The sequence below is a fragment of the Sprattus sprattus genome (assembly GCF_963457725.1).
Source record: "Sprattus sprattus genome assembly, chromosome: 1".
NCBI lineage: Eukaryota > Metazoa > Chordata > Actinopteri > Clupeiformes > Clupeidae > Sprattus > Sprattus sprattus.
The window spans coordinates 54,384,517-54,404,641 of NC_137920.1; the positions used below are offsets into that span (position 1 = coordinate 54,384,517).

Consider the following 20,125-nt stretch of genomic DNA (forward strand, 5'->3'; position numbering starts at 1 on the left):
ATTGGGTAACCCGCGCATCACTACCGTCTAGTGACCAGGTTTCTCAAAGGTGTTCACAGACTCCGACCCCCAAGGATGCGAGTATTCCCTTCTTGGGATTTGTATATAGTTCTGGAGGCACTAACCAGGGCTCCCTTTGAGCCCTTGGATTCTATTGACTTGAAGCACTTGTCTCTGAAAACAGTTTTCTTGGTCGCGATCACCTCCACAAAGAGAGTCAGTGAAATACAGGCCCTTTCTGTGAGTGAGGAGTGCTACCGCGTAGGCCCGGATAAGGCGAGCGTCTTGCTCCGACCTAATCCTTCCTTTTTGCCCAAAGTTCTTCCCCAGGGCTACGTTAACAGGGAAATGACACTGACCTCTGTTCCCCCGTCACAAGTGTCTGAAGGGGGAGGTAATTCCCTACAGACTTTGTGTCCAGTTCGAGCCTTGCTGCACTATGTTGACAGGACAAGCAACATTCGCCAAACTGATCAGTTATTTGTTTGTTTTGGGGATCGTGTGAAGGGTAAACGGCTATCAAAGCAACGCCTTTCACAATGGATAGTTGAGACAATACAGCTTGCTTACAACTTGGCTGGGAGACCCCTGTTATCCTCAGTGAGAGCACACTCTACTAGGGGTGTTGCTGCATCATGGGCTTTGCTGAAAGGTGTCCCTTTGACAGATATATGTGCTGCTGCCAATTGGGCATCCGCAGGAACTTTTGCCAGGTTCTATCAGGTGAATGTCGCTGCACCTCAGGGATTGGGTTCAGCTATACTGCAATCCTCTGTGCTTTCTCAGCAATGAGTTCTGTTTTTGCTGTATTTGACTTGGTTCAATAAAGTTGTGTGAATCAAGCAAATTGTCTATGGTATTTCTTCTAAGGGAACCAACTTACTCTGGTATTATCATCCCATTAGTTGTGACTAGCATAGTCCCCTTGTGAAATAGAACGAAGGTTACGTCTGTAACCACGGTTCTATGAACTAAGGGACTATGCTAGTCCAGCTGTTGCTCCCCTTATAGCCTCAGGAAGTCTTGAGGTGGTGATGTGGTACTGATGGTGTTTTATACCTGGGGGAGACGTACCACACCCGTGATATACTCTGAAATTCTGACTCGACTCATCCTGCCGCACGCGGAAGGATATCCCATTAGTTGTGACTAGCATAGTCCCTTAGTTCATAGAACCGTGGTTACAGACGTAACCTTCGTTTTCTACTATACAATAGTCTTAGCGACATGAAGTGATTTAATCGCTCTGCAAATAGTAGCATACTAAACATTCCATTCAACTCAGAGCATACCGACGTGCATTTTACTCGCTATAACAGTTAGACACGTTTGCATTTTTACATCAATGGCTGCAATATAGTCACCAAGTATGTTCTACTTATATCAGCAGAGACAACCAACTCGAAACGTAAACAACAATCGTTGATATAGCCTCACATCATTAACACCACTCTGAGAATTATATTCTACCATACAATAGTCTTAGAAGCATAAAGTAATTTATTCACTATGCAAACAGTAGCATACTAAAATATTTCGTTCAACTCAGAGGAGCATTTTACTCCCTATAAGTTAATCAACAGCATTCATTACAAGAGCTAGGTGAACAAATAAACAAATAAAACTTACTCAACAAGGATATCCTCAACGGGGTCAAGACGAAGCTCAAAGTGCATGTGTTCATCTTCCATATCGTCATCGCTCTCATCCGAGGATGTGGTTTCCTCCTCGCTGACTAGGTCCTCTTGAATTTGGCGCAAGGCTTCGGCAGCAGAGAAGGAGTTCGCCATCATGTATCTCTTCAGTCCAAATGTAAACATCCGTACATGCTGCCTTGTTTATACGGAAAAATGGGGCGTTTTCTCACGTTTTACTGCAACGTCATTACCCAATAGCGATCGGAGAATTACCATGATCTTATCATATGAATAGCCCTAATTTGCTAATGGGTGGGCGATCACCGGTTGCTTATACACTCTGAGAGAGAAATATGCCAGGCTTTACCTGTATTCTCCTTACAAAGTGCTCATTCATTTGTTTGTTTCGAACTGGATATATTTGAAAACTAGAAGATTCAAGCTTTCTCAGGGTGTTAGTTTTATGTTTGGAGGACAAAAACTTGCGGAGATTTTACATTCTATTAATAGAAATAGCCTACCACCAAACGCCCCAGGGGTGCACATCGTGTTGGAAGGGTTAAGGAGGGTGGAATGATGTGAACAGCACTCAGAGTTGGTTTATTCTAGCCTGGATACCAGCCCAAACCCCGCCCACAAAAATTTTGGTCAGGGAGATTTGGTCTGGCTTTGAACGAGTTGGGAGAGAGTTTCATCGGTCGGATAAAGCCGTACCAATCAAATTGTCAGGGCGGGCTTTTTTACGATGATGGACAGATGATCAAGCGGTAGATTCGAAATCCTCCCAAGATGGCGGCGTATCGAGAGCTTGTAAGTGGGACATATTTTATGTAAATGACGCTATCTACACGACTTTTTTATGTCTACATTGACTCGGTAAGTTGTATATGTGCAACACGAATGTTGCAGAGGATTGTATGTCTTAACTGAAGCGCTCTAGACCATTATTGTTAGGTCATTGCTAACGCTTACACCAAAAATCCATTGTAACACATAGTAGCTAGCTAGCCTTGCTGCTAATTTGTAACGTGAGCAGGCATATCTCAACAGATATTGACAGCGCATTCATTTTGAAAGAGGAACAGAGAAACGCGATCAAGGCATTTGTCGATCGAAAATATGTTTTTGCCGTCCATCCTACGGGATCAGGTTAAAGTTTTATTGTATCAGATGGTCATACTATGTTGCTCTGATTGGTTCTAGGTATCCAATTCAGCGAAGAGGCATTTTTTCCCCCTGGTTCGTTGAAACACGCCCCATAATCACAGCCCAATAGTTCAGTATCAGACTCATATTCTGACTAGAATTATGAGTATGACATCGTCAGGCTAGGTTTATTCAGCATCACAATGAGGATTTTGACTAAGCGCTAGTAGGCTTCCTGTTTTTGGGAAGGAAGAAAATTATCCAACGAATATGTCATTTAGGGGAGAGTGGGGTAAGATGTGCCAGTGGGGAAGTTGTGCCACCCCTTATTTCTAGGGAACCATAGAAAAAATTGGTCAAGTGACCACATATTTTTGAAGAGTCAGCCATTTAACTCATCCTGCAAAGAAGAGAGTCTCTTTGCATGAGAGATAAGCACATTTAAGTTCAAAAAACTGTTTTTTGCCTTCCAAAGTCAAATTTCTATGATCACGGTTTTTTGATTGTTGTGTCTAAACGGGTTTAGACAAGTTTAAAAACATTTCACACATGTTTTAGTGCTTTGGTAAGCTACACTATGAGTCTATATAGCTAGTATGAATTTAGCTCAAAACAGCTGGATGATGCATTTTTTCCAAAAAGGTGGGATTGGGGTGATTTGTGCCAAAGGGCCTGGGGTAAATTGTGCCAGTGATCTGTATAGAGAATTCCATTCAATTTGGTCTTCATTTGAATTTCATTTTTTTCTGAACATGTGTTCATGTAAATTACCTTTAAATAGAATTGGCTCAACTCAGCTTTGTTCTGATGTGTTCAGGAAGCTCTAGGCCTTGTTTAAGAAAATGTACCTTTGATGTGCTCATGTGGCGCAATAGGCTTGTAGAAAATCAGCTTTTGTTGTTGAAAAATAACTTTAAATACACCTTAAATGAGTAATTTTGCATTGAATTTGTCTAGCTTTTATATAGCACAGTTTCTGAAATGCAAATATACTGTTTTACTTCAATAATCAATGGCACAATTCACCCCAATGTATTCTCTTTAATGGCACAACTTACCCCGCACCAGGGGCAAGTTGTGCCATGAGACTTCTTTTTTTCAGTAAGCTATATTTCTTTAATACTATTTTTCAGATCCAAATTGATTGTTCCCAAAGATGCACAACATCCTGAAATATATGTACATATTTTAGTTTGAAGCATTACTGTCATGGCCTCGCTTATAAGTCACTTTAAGTAAAAACTGGCACATCTTACCCCACTCTCCCCTATGTCTCGAGGATTTCAATTAAAGTGAGAGGCAATGCAAATAAAAACAAACACACGGTGGTGCATTCACCAGCATGGAATTAGACCATTAACGCGTACAAAGAGTGTGAAAAGTCCCACTAAATTTTTGAAAACAATATACGTAGGTTATCACAAAAGACTTGTTCAGCAATAGGATTTTTGAGTGTTTTGGCGTTGAACTTTGACTGACCTCAATTCTGCCGCCCACTTTCGGGACTGTTTAAGAACCATCTCTCTCACTGTTTTGCTTGAGACGCCTGTCTTTCACAGATAGCATACCAGTTACCCAGCTTCCCCAATTCAGAACGTACAGTAACATTTATCTCGTGGATACTTAATCTTTCGGTCCGTTTTTGTACGGATTTTTTAAATGTGAAATTCATAGACGTAGGCTATATGCGACACGGCGATTTTTTTAAAACATGAATGGGCATACTCTGGTCGTGGGTTTATTGCAAGGTAAGACATTCGGGCATTGATCTCTAAACAAAGAACATCGTATCTAAAGTAAAATACGTATAAAATGTATAATGTGTAAAATGTATATTAATAACAATATTACTCAAAACCATTTCCAATGTGCTTTGTGTCCTCGATTTTGATTAAAATAGCCTACATTTAAATAACGTGAAATCATGTTTGGCTGATTTTGTGCGTTTCTTGTTGGAAACCGCCATTATCGTTTACTTTTACCGAACTTGTCATTTTAGACAGTTCTCTGTTTAAATGCTAGGAGAATGTAGGCTACAGTTATTCCGTATCATAAATGTAAACATGTGTAGTTTATTTCTTGAGCAGGTTTTAATTGGCCAATATTTCCTTGTTTTAAGTTGCATCAGTGACCTTTGGGTTCAACCTGGATACAAACAGCCCCAGAATATTTCTACAGAACTCTACTACGTACTTTGGATACCAAGTGTGTCATTTTGGACCAGTGCGCAGTGACAGGTAGATTTGTTAATAGTCCATATGAATTACTATTAGCGATTCTTAGTAAAACAGCTGCTCCTGTTTTGAGTGTTATAACTTCTGTGTATAGCCAAGTCTTAATATCCTCAGATAACACAATAGTAGTGGAACCATACAAGGTACAAGCAAGTGCTCCCTCAAGCAGTTTATAGTTCGGAATTTGCAGTACATTTTCGCTGTATCTTGTTTTGAATAATCGCTTACAATTGGCTTGCTAATCAGAATTAGTTGTGTGAGGCAGAAAGCATTTCTAACTCCACGATTCCAGATTTATGTACTTCACATGTTGAGTAGTTTTAAAAGAATAGCCCCACATTCTTGCTTGTGAGAGTTCAATCAGTGTTGACTCTCACTTTCTCTTTCTCTTTCTGTCTCCATTCTCTCTCTCTCTCTCTCTCTCTCTCTCTCTCTCTCTCTCTCTCTCTCTCTCTCTCTCTCTCCATGTGTCTGTCTGGTCTGATTAAGTGTTTTAGTTACATCCCCACTGCGTGAAAATGACATTGGTGGAGTTTACAAGTGTCCCTACAAGGGTCAGTGTGAATTACTTCATATGGAAGGTAAGGCTTTATTAGTAAGAAGGATATACATGAAATACTTTTGGTCTCAAGTGGAAACTCCCCCCCTTGTTGATTTAGAGAATTGACAAAAGGGGATGTTTTGTGTCAACATCAGTCAGCTAATTTTCATCTAAATATTGAATTGGAGGAATCACTGTCCTTTCTAGATTCCACTGGATGACAGCTTTAAAATAAATTTAAAAAAGTTAAAATATATAAATATGAGCTAATGTTTACTGAAGTTTTTGTACTGTCAGTCAATGATTTCTCACGGTTGGTTTCTGCATTAGTGATTTGCAGTTTCATAACCATTTTCTCTTGCTTCCCATATACAATTCCTTATCAGTCAGATCTTCCCACTTCTCTGTTCATAGAGCAGTTTCACAGAATTTGAGTCAATAGTGGAAAGTTTTGTCATGCCCTCTCTCTTTTTAGTGAATCCAGGGATTTCGTTGGGACTGTCTCTCGCCTGCACAGCCAACAGGGCTATGGTGAGTGCTTTAATTTTAACGACTGTTGAGTTCACAGTGTGGTCCCTTCGTTAATTAACTGTCAATTGTACACTAGTAAACTGTTGATCCAGATTATGTTTTGGTCTTCGTCTGAGACTGGGTATGCCATCTATCTTTCCATATCAATAATAAGGGACCGAATGTCCTTCCTTTTGGAAATAAAATAACAATGGCCAGAATACTATTACCACAGAACTGTTGTGACAATGGGACAGCTTTCAAAATGGATTTCATATTTTTTCAAAGTGGAGGTAGTTGGCTAGCTGGCCAGGAAAGAGAAGCCACTAAACCCACTGAAGTCCCTGCTTACTTTCTCTTCCCCCTAAGCCTCGAGAATCAGGAGCGCGCATGTGAATACAGCGCAAACATCCTGTGCTCTTCTCACTGGTAGACCTCTCCCTGACCCCAACTATTAATCAGTACGCTATCCTTTAGTATCACATGGCATTATGAGTCTTAGCAAGAGTCCCTGGATTCCTGGATTAAGCAAAGGGGACACTGAGTCTGTGTAAAACTGTCCTGAGCTGTTTAACACATGGTTTAACACATGGTTTTCGTCCCCTACTAACTTGGAAGGTTTTTGTGACAGTCTTTCAGGCTATTGAGATGCTATCAATCGTATCAATGATTTTTACTCCTCTGACTTGACTGCAGGTTTGTGGACCACGCCTTACACAACAATGCAATCTAAGGCTAAACCACCTCAATGGATTATGTGTGGAAATTGGTCCGACATTCACAGAAAAAAAAAAGATCAAGCCAGCTTTTCAAGGTAGAATTCATGTGCTGTTCTTGGCTATGGTGTTTTGCTTCAAGCTGTATATTCTAATCTTACAGTATGTTTGCTGTAAAAAAGAATATAGGTTTGTGTCTGTTATTTGTCTCTTTTTAGAATGCCGCAATATGTCCTTGGATGCAGTGATCCTTTTTGACAGCTCCAATAGCATCGAACCAGCAGATTTTGCAACTATGATCGCGTTCGTCAAGAACCTTACTTGCATGTTTAATGTGTCTGGAACACAAGTAAGTGTTATTGTATGTGTTGTGATGTGGTTGCGATTTGTAGATCTAGTTTGTGTGTGTATCAGTGTGTGGTATGTGTGTTTGTGTTTTGGTGTGTTGTGATAAAGGATATGCATGTATTTGTGCTCATGACACGTGTCCGAATCTGAGTTTGCTGTATATCCAAGGGCTCCGGCAGCGGCACATACCAGGCCTTGTTTCTGTCCAGGCGGCGACACTCATTGGTTCTTTTTAAGACTGGTCCTTCAAAATAACAGCGGAGTCGATGTGCTGTGTAGAGCTTTTACTCTCTGAAGATGGACCACCCCACTCTGACAATATATGTATTCTCTCACAGGTGGCAGTTGCTCAGTATGCTACAGATTACCACGCTGTTTTCAACTTTGAGAACTTCGCTGCAGCAAAAAAACCTCTTGATCTAATGAATGGAGTGACTCACGAAAAGGGCGACACTCACACAGCAGCAGCCATCCGTTACGTGCTGTAAGGAAAAGCTTCTACTGTCTTTTTCATTTATCTGCATATTTTTTCTTTGTGACTGTAACAGAGCACCTGTAGAGAGAACCAGATGTCTTACCACACAAGATTTAAAATGTCTGAGTTACTCATTGTCTCTCTCTCTCTCTCTCTCTCTCTCTCTCTCTCTCTGATTATCAATGTTCCACCCTACATTTTATTTTAGTGAAGAGATGTTTACAGAGGAAAAGGGAATGCAGAGAGACTCAAAGAAGTTGCTCTTGGTAATAACTGATGGAATATCCAATGACAAAACGGAGAGACTTGATGCAGTTCTCCCACAGGCCAAAGATATGAATGTGACCATGTATGCCATTGGGGTTAGTACAATGTCTAGGTTATAAGTGCCTGACATAAAATAAAGTACAATTTCATGAGTGTGCATTTCAAAGAAGATGCTTGATTTATACTCCTCATCTACCCCGCATCAGGTTGGCGAGAAATTTTCCTACGATGAGCTGCTGAAGATTGCACTGAACAACACAAAGAACGTCATGAATAGCAGCTTTGATGATCTGGACTCTATTCAGGGAGAACTGAGATCCAAACTCTTTGCAATAGAAGGTACATAAAGAAAACAATGATGTCAAAAGCAAGATACACCAATGTTGTTGGGTAATCTTTGTCTGTCTGTTTATCTAAATCCGTCTGTTTATTATTATATATCTGTCTTACCGTCAGGAACGGGTGTTTCATCAAACTACAGCTCGTTTGAGAAAGAGTTGTCACAGGGCGGTTTCAGTGTTGCCTTGTCTGAAGTAAGATCTTCTAACACCACACGCACCACAGATGTCATAAATGAGACTTTTGTGCAGCGCTGATATTCTTCCATTGCACCCATCCCTTCCCCTCTCTCTTCCTTAAGGATGTGAGTGCATTTGGGGCTGTGGGGGCATACACCTGGTCAGGAGGGCTTGCCAGGTATGGCCTTGGGTTCAATGCAACGTTCATAAACGCATCTGCAGAGGAGAGGGACCTGAGAGATTCCTACCTGGGTGAGAACACAACAACAAAGCCCTGCTCTGGGAGGTGTATGTATCTGTAGGCCATTTTACATTCTCCCAAAGTCCCGTTCTGGGAGCTGTATGTAACTGTAGGCCATGTTACTCATGTCTCTAATGCATCCATTGATGGCTTTCTTCTTAAAGATGACAACTTAGACCATGTTAATGAAATTCTCTTGTGACAGTGTCAACTGATGATGTACAGTTGAGCATGAGAACATGACAGGAAGAGGTTATGACAGGAAACTGTCAACGGTGAGAGTTTGAGGGTAGTGTGCTTCCCATCATATTGGGCTATCATTGTGGGTGATGACTTTTCACTGCGATGTGAAAGCAGTGCTATTTACATGTCTGTTTTGCACTTCTTCTCACCATTCTTTACGTCGATTCCTTTCTCTCTATCTGTCAGTTTATCACATTCTTTCTCACGTTCAAGTAGTCTGAAATTTTGAACAAAATATATTGTGATAAAAATACAATTATAAGATAATAACTGTATTCGCTGTCTATATTAACTAAAGCAACCTAAGAAACTTGGGCCAGTCCTGGCTTTTTAAAACAATTAAGTATCGTTTAAAGCACCAAAAAGCTAAAAAATGATGTCTTTAAAGGCACCCAGTGCAACTTTAGAGGCTTGAGACTCGAAAAATAAACATTCAATTTCTAGTCTTTTTTACACGTGGTAAGTTTTAATAACTCCATACCATTACATATCGACATTCAAGGAGCAAAGATGAGACGTTGTTGTGTGGTGAGAACTGATAGAAAATCGTAAACAACAACAATCGCCGGTGGGGAGAGGCCATTTTTTCAAATCTTCCGACCGCACACGAACAAGACCGATGAGTCCCGAGCGCTTCCGGAGATTCTATCACGTGATCCTGTCACTGGTTAAAGCATGCGCTCGCAAATAGTGACGTCACACGTTTGGAAAACTCAGAGAATTGCAGACGGGAATCCGTTACTGACTGGAATCCTGCTTTATTTATTGGTGGCACCAATAAATAAAGATTTGGGGAAAAAAATGGCCTCTCCCCACCGGTGATTGTTTACGATTTTCTATCAGTTCTCACCAGAAACTAGAAATTGAATGTTTATTTTTCAAATCTCAAGTGCCTTTAAGGTCAAATGAGGTGGAACTTCAGAAAAGCATGCAGCCTCGGCGAAAAAAGGGAGGAAAACAAATAATGTTGTTACTTTCAATTTTGTTAATTTGCGTTACTTCATCCGCAATTCAAAACCAACGGTATTTGTATTACTCTAAAGAACACAATAGAAGGCAAGTTCGCCATAACAACAAGGCCCAAAACTCTTCACATGCTGTTCTCTCTAATAAACACAACACCTGCTTACTGTGGCCCCAAAATGCAGCAACAACAAGTGCTGAAGTGCGACCGGTAATGGAAGTGAGAGGCGCATGCACAGTTGGTATTTATAAACAATTACCATTACCCGTATGCTGACGCCATGTTGTTGAAAAAGATGTATCAAAAGGAGAGATGGTTTCTATTGCCACAAACTTTTTATAACATGAGTGTATATCTCCTCTCCCCACCTCTGTGTGTGTGCAGGTTATTCAGTGACTATACTGAATGGAAATGGAAGAACAGTTTACTTTGCAGGTGCACCACGTTACAGACACACTGGTCTTGTCCTGGGCTTCCAACAGTCTCATGTTAACGACACCTGGGCCATTACTCACAGGATACATGGCTTTCAGGTATGAGTGTTGCCAGGGCAACAGTAAAGCTTTGATATTATTGTCATAGTCATTCACTCAAGCTTTCTGTTCAGATTCATGTAACCTAAGGCTCAGGATCTGTTTTGTCCAATCATTTATTATTAAGTCTGTAATTTGTGTTTGATTATTTGTTTGCCCCCTCCCATTCAGTTTGGCTCCTACTTTGGTTCAGCACTCTGCACATTGACAGGGAAGACTTATGGCAGTAGTGGGCTGCTGGTTATCGGGGCTCCGTTTCACCATGGCAAAGATTTCGGGGGAGAGGTGCGCATTTGCCAGATGGAATATGAGGTCAGATATTGTCGAACATGACACATGCACACACACATACACACTCACACACATACACACACAAACACACACACACATCACAACCACAGACACATGAGACGTTTTTGGAGATCACACGTATCCAGAGCAACTTTCCAGAATTCACAGAGTTGCATTCAACTGTATTTTCATCCTAACCTCCACAGACTCCCAACTGCTCCCAGTACATGCATGGGGCTTCCGGAAACGTCCACGGCCAGTTTGGAGCGTCTCTGTCCTCCTGTCCAGATCTGAATGGCGACGGGGCACCAGAGTTAGCAGTGGGAGCTCCATTGGAAAACAGTGGGGAGGGAAGCCTTTATATCTTCCTGAGCCACAGCAGGGGCATCGGATACAAATACAGCCAGGTGAGCAGACAACCTAGCCTGCTTTTGACAGTGTTGTGTGTAGGCTATGTGAGCAGCAGGTGTACCCAGCACTAAAAATCTGCCTCTGACCATTTTTGTTTTCTCAGTATTTTTCTCAGTCAAGACCCCATTCTTTGGTGTCGATTAATTAATTAAATAACACTAATTCACACTAAATCAAACACCCTTTATAACATTTCAGTTTAGCCCTACACAATCCCTATAGCCTTTGTAATAGGGAGCATTTAAATTTGGATGTGCTAGCAGAGGCAGACTCAGGTAGGCTCAAATAAAATCCCATGTCCCAAGCACTTTTCTAACCAAACCGGCGCCCATGTATTGAATATAGGTAGTTGATGGTAGAATTGCACATAATTGCAGCAATAATGTCAGACCACTTTCTATTGCAGTGTACATTTCTGATTTGTCCTGCAAACATGATATCACCTCGGTTTATTTGTGTCATTGTGCAGAGGATTGCTGGCTCTCAGCTGGACAGCAGGCTCCAGTATCTTGGCCTGTCTGTCCACTCTGCTGGAGACCTGAGTGGGGATGGCCTGACAGACGTGGTGGTTGGAGGAAGAGGGGGTGCCGTCATAATCAGGTAAGAGGAGGTGCCGTCATAATCAGGTGAGACACGAGAACCTTCATTTTAAGGAGAACCTAAATGAGCTTTACTGTCCTAGCGATCAATCTTTGTATGCGTTCCTCTGGTATCCAGGTCCCACCCGGTGATGTGTCTGAGGGTGTCCGTCACTCTGGACCCTCCAATCATTCTGCAGGACCAATTCCACTGCTCCGCCCCCCTCGGCGTGAACAGACCCGTCTCCAACGTAAACGTCTGTGTCACTCTCGAAGAGGTCCTCAAGGGAACCTTACAGGGTAAGTGAACAGATATATCAGGATGTTGGATGTCACTTCAGATTAACACATAAACATTTTGCAACCTCTTCTTACTTGCCTCAAACCCAAGAGATTTTGCACAGGTGTAAAACAGGTTACCAAATAGGTTGAATACCCCCTGGTTTCTACCATACTGTCTCTTCCAAAGGCATGCACAGAGCTTGAGATTTTGAAAGGCAAAACCGTTGTTCAACTCTATCAGATCAACAACAGTACCCATAATGCCATGCTGGCGCAATCTCCCCTGGCTGACATTGCTGTGTTGTTTTTTTGTGTTGTCTGTTTGTGTTGTTTATTTCAGGGCCTTTTAAGGCGGCGGTATCCCTGTCGCTGGAGTTGGACCAGCAGAGTAGGCCGCCTCGCTTACTCTTCCCCAAGTCATCCAGCCCTCACTGGAACATGAGCCTGACGGGCCACCAGACATCCTGCCATCAGAGCACCCTCATCCTCCCAGTAAGTGTGGCTCCATAGGTTGAAATTCAATTGATATGCCATTTGTAGGTCTATGAAAATACATACATTGGAATGAAAACAACGATGCCAGTGATACAGACTGTAGATGTTTTAACAAACCAAAGTGAATGGCTACTGATTTATTATCTGTAACTATATGAGTGCTGATGTTTAGTTGTTCTTTCTCCCTAAAGGCTTGCATATCTGATTACCACGACCCCGTTCTGTCTGGAAAGCTGTTAGTTGATGCAGAGGACATTCCAGCATCTTCGGGGCTAAGGCCAGTGAACAGCCCTAATTGCCCCTTGTCCTTTTTGAGCAAGGTAATAATCTGTGCATGTGTGTGTGTGTGTGTGTGTGTGTGTGTGGGTGTGTGTGTGTGTGTGTGTGTGTGTCTGTTTGACAACAATACACCAAAATGTTTTGCTACCATGCGTAGCTTCACTGTTGGTGTAAAGTTGTTGTTTGGATAAACTTAATGTGCTTGTGCTGTCTGTGTGACCCAGGTGCCACTGGAGAAGGTGTGTGGTGACGACCACGTGTGTGTCTCAGACCTCCAGGTTTCAGTCAGCTTCACAAGGTCTGACCTTAATAAAACGAACAGAATAAAACTTGCATTAATAATATTCAATGATAATGTAACTTTAAGATGTAAATAATGACAGTTTTATCCCTTCTTAAACCCACGCTCTTGTAGTACTTAATGGACAATAATGCCTTATTACAGTCAGTATTTAAATCATTAGTGTTAAATGGTTAACTCGTCTGTTCATTTCTGCCCTTCCTTCCTCTGCTGCAAAACAGTCCAGTGGTGGTGAACATCTCAGCAGTCCTTGTGAATGTGTCGGTGAAAGTGGTCAATAACGGAGAAGATGCTTCTGCCACTCAGCTGAAGCTCCGTTTTCCCTTCTCGCTGTCCTACAATCAAGCCAAACGGGTCAGAACCGAACCACAAGAACAAAAAACCCAGACCACAACCATGAGGACGAACATGAATATTTTGTTTTGTTTTGGGGGGATTTTGTTTTTATATTAACTGTCTCTTCCTGCAGATTGAGGGGAATGGGCCTGTATGGTGTCTGTCCAACCGCACAGGCCCTTACTTGTACGTCGACTGTAACCTTGGCTCAACTGTGATCCATCAAAAAGCAATGGTGAGTTTGACATATTATTCATTTATTTTTCATTTTCATTTTTTAAAATATTTTTTTATTAGCAGTAGGGGTGTGCAAAAAAATCGATTCACATTCGTATCGCGATTCAAGTGCTTCCGATTCAGAATCGATTCATAGAATTCCAAAAATCAATTCATATTTAAAAAAATATATATTTTTTTCTAAGATTAATGTTCTTTTTGGCTTCGCAAACTGTGTAGTAGGCTAACGTTACGGTTTGAGTGATGGTGAGCGCGATACGGCGAAATGGTTGATAAAAAGCTTCTAAATAGAAAGTTTACCTTTAAAAGTTGTGTTGTGCAAAAGAAGCGAGCTTCACTGTTGTCTGAAAATGTCAACAGGTAGCTGGCTGAAAGCACAGAAGTAGTAGGCTTACCTTTTATTGGTAACCTAACTGTTACGGTACATTGTTTTTGAAATAAGAGGCCTGACTTCTATGTTCACAGCAAACTTGAAAAAAAGAAAATATTAAGCCATGGTTTAACTGCACTATAGGCTGAGTCTGAAATGTGCACTTTATAATTTTATTTTGTACCGCCCTGTTTGGCAATGTTGTTTTTCAATAAAATAAAACATTGCATAAAGCAAGCCAATCCACTTTTCCATGATAAGAGCATTAAAATAAAATTTGCGATTAATTTATTTGCGGTTAATCGCGATTCATTTTGAGTTAACTATGACAAAAATGCGATTAATCGCGATTAAATATTCTAATCGTTTGACAGCACTAACATTTACATACTGTGAATCAATTTTTTTTAATCGAGAATCGTTTTTGAATCGAAAATCGATTTTGAATCGAATCGTGAGCCTAAAAATCGGTATCGGATCGAATCGTGACATTTTCTGAATCGTGCACCCCTAATTAGCAGTATGATTTAGTTAAGAACTATCTCACCCACTTGACTTTACTGGGTCTGATTTCTTTGTAAGTGGTAACCTGCATGCCTGATTTCCTGTTTCTCCCAGACAGCGGTACTGATATCACTCATGGTCTTTGATTCTGCTTCTTTGAGTGATGAATTGTCTGTGACTGTATCTGCCGTGAGGTCAGCATCCTTCCTCCTCCTCCTCCTCCACCCAGTGCCCAGACAGATCACCCCAGACATCCACTGACCACTTATCATTCTCATATTTGTCATATCCGTTAACACATCATTCTCAAAGATGAGCAAACTGTCTTTGGTGTACTGACATTTTGGCCACACCCATGCTGGATTGCACACTGACCATGGTGACACATTGAGGTTATTAGTTAACGAGGTGTAATTGCACCACTGATTTCCACATTATACGCCACTAAGCCTTACTGGTACTCTTGTGGCAATCTTTTATGAAGGTGTGGTGGTAAAATATGTGTCTGATGCAAACCCCCCTCTTCTCCCTCTCCTCATGTAAACAGTGCGAATGAGGAAGCCCACACACTGCAGGACAACACTGCTCAGGCTTCAGTGCCGGTGAAGCTGCCGATCAATGTCATTGTTCAAGAGTGAGTGGCAACCTGCTGACCAGCTGGGATCAGTGAACATCATTAATCCAAAAATGGGTGTGAACATTGACTAAAAGTGTGTGTGTGTGTGTGTGTGTGTGTGTTTCACTGTGTTTGATTCCAGGGGGGACTCTACCCGTCATATCAGTTTTCCAGACAAAACACCACTCCGACACAAATTTAAGGTGCCCTTATACAAATATTTCTTCTATACATTAGGTCTCAATCTCACTAGATCTTAATCTTACTAGATCTCAATCAATAGGAGCGCACAGACACACTGGAGTGTACCTGTACACCTATATGTCTCGTCCTGTTTGTTTTTCCCAGGTTGAAAATATCGGAGATTTGGCCGTAGATGTTAATGTGACTTTTGTGGTGCCAGTGGAGATGGAGTCTGGATTTGTGTGGACTGTGGGCCTAACAGGTGGAGTAAGTAGCTTTGAGAACTGAACTGAACTGAACTGCAACAGTTAGCTTATGTCTTGCACATAGGATATTGCGAAACCACTCACTGACACACTGCGTTGTGACAGTTGCTCATGAGGCCTGGTTTATGCTTTGTTCCACAATTTTCTCAAGTCATTTGTTACACAATTCTCACAAGTCATCTGCTCAGCCTCTTGCTTTTAAGGGCAAATTAATGTCAGAGTTCAGTGCATTCTAAATGTGATGAAATGAATGTTACACTATTGGAATCGATTTTGCTGTGTTTCTATAGTTTTGTGGTGATGGGTCTTTATTTTGAAGTGTCATGAGAACCATTCAGATTACCTGATGTCTGCCGCCTGTTATTACTGGAGCAGATGTTAGTCTTAAGTGTAATCTTTCTGTTGAGGGATTTGATTTGTTCGAGACTTAATGCCTGTGTGTGTGTGTGTGTGTGTGTGTGTGTGTGTGTGTGTGTGTGTGTGAGCATATACATACTTCTGTTTATCACCATGACAGGAAAAACAAAAGGAGAAGTGTTCAAATTTCAAAGTAGTCACTGCAGAAGACAACAAGGTAAGGGATTTTCCTCTTTCTACAGACAAATCCTGACAAATAAACGTTACCTTCTCAGCACCCCACTGGTAGTTTAATCCACCGTGATGGTTTCTCTCCAGCACTGTAGGAGCAATGCCTGCCATCTAATTGTCTGTGCCATTTACTCGCTGGCAATCAAGCAACAAATCAGCTTCACTTTCTCTGGAGTCATCAGCAGAAATGTTGGGGTAAGAAAAGACGCCTGTATCAAGAGATAAATCATATTTTACTAAAGTATAATCCTGTTTCAGGGAAAGCTTTCCCCCTGCCACTGTTCTCTGCCATTGGTGCTTCCTGGTTTTTCCTCTCTCAGGGGTCAGGAGCTCAGGTGAAGGCCGAGAGTTGGGCAATCCTATCCTTTGACGAAGCCCGCTACACCCAGTATCCTGGAAATGGAGTCCTGTCACGCTCTGTGAGTCAACGCACATTTCGTCTTGGTTTACTCGGAACAAGCAGATTCCCATCAGCTTATACTTCACTAGAAAAGCCTCTTGACTGTGTCATCATGTTTTATTTTGTGTCTCATGACATTTTTTATACCATTACATTATGTTAAGTCAGGGGTTCTCAAACTTTGCAAGCGATATCCGTTAGGAAAAAGCCTGCCACACAGGGAGTATACATTTTATGGCAGCATCCGGGAGTTGGGGGTGTTCGGTGCCACCTAGGGTCGCAGGGAAGCCAGAGGCAAAAAGATGCTTCAACCTGCCGTCACTCTTCAGCTCAATAAGCTGTTCCTGCATTTCTAAGAAGAGATCTTTTGAGGTGCAGACTAGTGGTCCTGAACATGACGTGACGTTGGCGTGGTTTCGATGTGCCAGTTACTGAAAAACCAAAGTGCAAAATAACTTGTTCCCTGTATGACTTTTGTGGTAAATGTTACCATACTATGATAAATGTAACTGTTCAGTGCCCGCTTTCTCTCCCTCATGCTGTGTTTCTATAGTTTTGTGGTGATGGGTCTTTATTTTGCCACAGAAACGAGTCATGAGAACCATTCAGATGACCTGATGTCTGCCGCCTGTTATTACTGGAGCAGATGTCAGTCTTAAGTGTAATCTTTCTGTTGAGGGATTTTTTTCATGTTAAGTCAGGGGTTCTTAAACTATCCATTAGGAGCGATATCCATTAGGAAAAGCCTGCAAAACACAAGTATGTCAAAGCGAAAGGGAGGTTTAAGGCAGCATCAGGGAGTTGGGGGTATTCGGTGCTACCCAGAGGTCGCAGGGGATCAAGAGGCAAAAAGATGCTTCAACCTGGCGTCAGTCTACAGCTCGAAAAGCTGTTCCTGCATTTCTCTTTGAGGTGCAGACTAACTCTTTCTCATTCTTTCACAGATTGTCTCAGAATTGGATGTTCCCTCCCAGGGCCCTGTAGCTGTGATTGCTACTGTCAGCGTACTCTGCACATTGATAATACTGCTGATCGTCTCTGGGATTCTTTACAAGGTCAGAGATCAGAATGTCTCCTTTCTTGAAATGCAACAGAAGCGAATGTAATGCAAGATAACATAACTATTATTACCATGATTATTCGATTACTAAATTAAGTGACATTTTTTTTCTGCTTCCAGTCTGGTTTTTTCAAGTCCAAATCACAAACAGAGACAGTAAACGAAGACAGATCTCAAACACTGACAGGAAACGATGACAGTTCCCCACTTGAAGAGATAGCTGACAAATAAATACCCAGAGGCCACTGCTCAGGTGGATGAGGGCAGTACACCCTCTGGTGGTCAGCCAATTTAACGCACAGAGGCCACTGCTCAGGTGGGTGAGTGCAGTACTGCCCTCTGGTGGTCAGACTCCTGACACTGCAAAAGCAGACACCAAAAGCTATGGTACATCTTAACTTTTTGAAATGTTTTTTTTTTTTTTTCACCATTTTTTTATATTGTTTAAAGTTATTTCTCTTGTAATTTATCTGAAATTGGTCTCTTACTGTATTTGTATCAGTAACTGCAAGTTATCTGAACTGGAGAGATTTCAATCAACCTAGAATTTTGTGTTTTCTTAATTTATGATTTACTACTTGTGTGTGGTTATTTTCTCATTAAACAGGACGTTTTCTGATTAATCTTAATGTGTATAACATTAAATCATGGGTATCATTTATATATAAATCCTCTCTCTCTCTCTCTCTCTCTCTCTCGACCTGAGCGGACGTGTTTGTTGGAGCTGCGTGAGTGAGTGGAGCGCGTTGAGTGTGAATGCGACAGGTTTGCCGTCTGTGGCGTTCTCACTTTTCTAACTTTGTTTGACTGTTTGTATTGTGTCTTCTTGTATTTATGTATTGGTGTGTTGACCTTTAGGTTGTCTATTGATTTTGTGTCGTTCACTGGTTTTCCCGGAGGTGCGTACCGGTTTTGCCGGGTACACGGCATCTCGGGGAAGAATGGATTTTGAATGTTTAACCCGCCAACATGGCATTAAAGTGGAGTCGTGGGTTAGTGTTGAGCAGTGCTCTCTATCTGTGGGAAGTTTAATTGGCCATGAACATGTAGTATCTGCATCAAGAATGAACAAAGCAATTGTTTTATTTTTGAGTTCAGTCAGAAAAACCCATGAGGTGATCCAAAATGGAGTTGTGATTGGGGGCGTAGTTACGCCTGTCTTTCCGCTTAGTAGTCCTTCGAGAAAAATTACTCTGTCAAACATTCCACCGTTTATCAAGGATGAGCTTATTGAACGTGAGTTATCGCGTTATGGTAAATTGGTATCCCCTATAAGAAAAATGCCCTTAGGGTGTAAGTCACCCCTTGTCAAACACATGGTGTCTTTTAGAAGACAGGTTTATATTGTTTTTAACAATGGCCAGGAGGACCTCGACCTTTCTTTAAAGTTTAAAGTGGATGGGTTTGATTATACTGTGTTTGCGACATCAGATTCCATGATGAAATGTTTTAGGTGTGGGAAAATAGGGCATCTAGCGAGAGCTTGCCCGGGAAAAAGAGAGGAAGATCGGGATCAGGATGCCGAGTCGACTGCAGCTGGATCTACGGATACCCCTGCTGACTCCCCCACATCGGTTCCACCTGCACCTGATTCCCTTGTTACAGACGTCCCTGGCCCTGTCGTGTCGTACTGTCCAGCGCCTCCGGTTGGTGAGCCGGCCGCGGGTGGGTCTGTTGTGACTGAGACTGGTGATACTGAACCGGTGGTGTTTGACCTGGCGGTGAAAGAGGCTGCTGTGGCAGGTTGTGAGGTGGCTGAGCTCATCTCCCTTGAGTCAGTCACAGACTCTTCTGGTCCTCCGGAAGAAAAGACCAAAAGATTTATGTCGGGTGTGGGGTCAGAGATGGCAACGGAGACAATGTTCAAACTACCTACAGCTTTAAGGAGAAAATTGCCGAACAGGAAGAAAGTGAACACAACTTGGTCTCTATCTGATGAGGAGTACTCATCTGATTCCAGCCTGTCAGGTCATTCGTCTGATTCCAACTGGTCTGCTTGTTCACAGACGGATAGCAGGTCCGTTGTCTACAAAGTGGAAGAAATTAGGAAATTGCTACAGGACTCATATGGGAAGAGGGGGGTACTGGTGGAAGATTATTTCAAGGATAAGGTGCAGTTTATAAAATATTCTAAATGCTTAATTAAAGCTGGAGCCTTTGATGAGGTTGAAGTAATTCGACTTAAAAAAAAAGTCGACGTGCTACGCAGGCAGCGCAAGGCACAGTTGAGTGCACTCTCATAGGTCGTGAGTCCCGAGGTGGGCGACAGGGTTTTTTTTTTTCTGTCCGTAGAGGGGAAACGATAAAGTATACTGTTTTTATGATTTGTTTCTGTTTTACCACAAGGTACTTATTGAAGTCGGAATTTGTGTTTGTTTTTCTTTTTTTTGTGGGTTGATAGTTGCAGTTGAGTTTTTTGATGAAGTATGGTGCCGTCATGGAGCTCATTGTTTGGGGTTTCATGACACATTTTCTTTTTTGCTCCTTTGAGGGAGTAGTTTATGCTTATTTATGGTATTTTTGTGGTTTCATGAGGAACTGTGTATGAGAGGTTC

The 20,125-nt window shown here is 41.8% G+C and overlaps 1 protein-coding gene across 1 annotated transcript; it reads left to right on the forward strand.

Annotated features, from left to right (window-relative positions):
• Positions 1–5,591: 5,591 nt before the first annotated feature.
• Positions 5,592–19,813, forward strand: LOC308370371 (integrin alpha-X-like; the record flags this gene model as incomplete). The annotated part of the gene is made up of 28 exons (XM_080845025.1): positions 5,592–5,598; positions 6,034–6,089; positions 6,765–6,882; positions 7,003–7,133; positions 7,471–7,616; positions 7,816–7,969; positions 8,081–8,213; positions 8,331–8,407; positions 8,515–8,644; positions 10,225–10,373; positions 10,545–10,685; positions 10,871–11,071; positions 11,545–11,675; positions 11,793–11,953; positions 12,276–12,427; positions 12,622–12,750; positions 12,934–13,007; positions 13,232–13,364; positions 13,480–13,581; positions 14,572–14,651; positions 15,005–15,091; positions 15,216–15,276; positions 15,422–15,523; positions 16,040–16,096; positions 16,198–16,305; positions 16,431–16,529; positions 17,455–17,612; positions 19,024–19,813. The coding sequence occupies 28 exons, from the start codon at positions 5,592–5,594 to the stop codon at positions 19,811–19,813; spliced, it is 3,867 nt and encodes a 1,288-aa protein (XP_080701151.1).
• Positions 19,814–20,125: the final 312 nt, after the last annotated feature.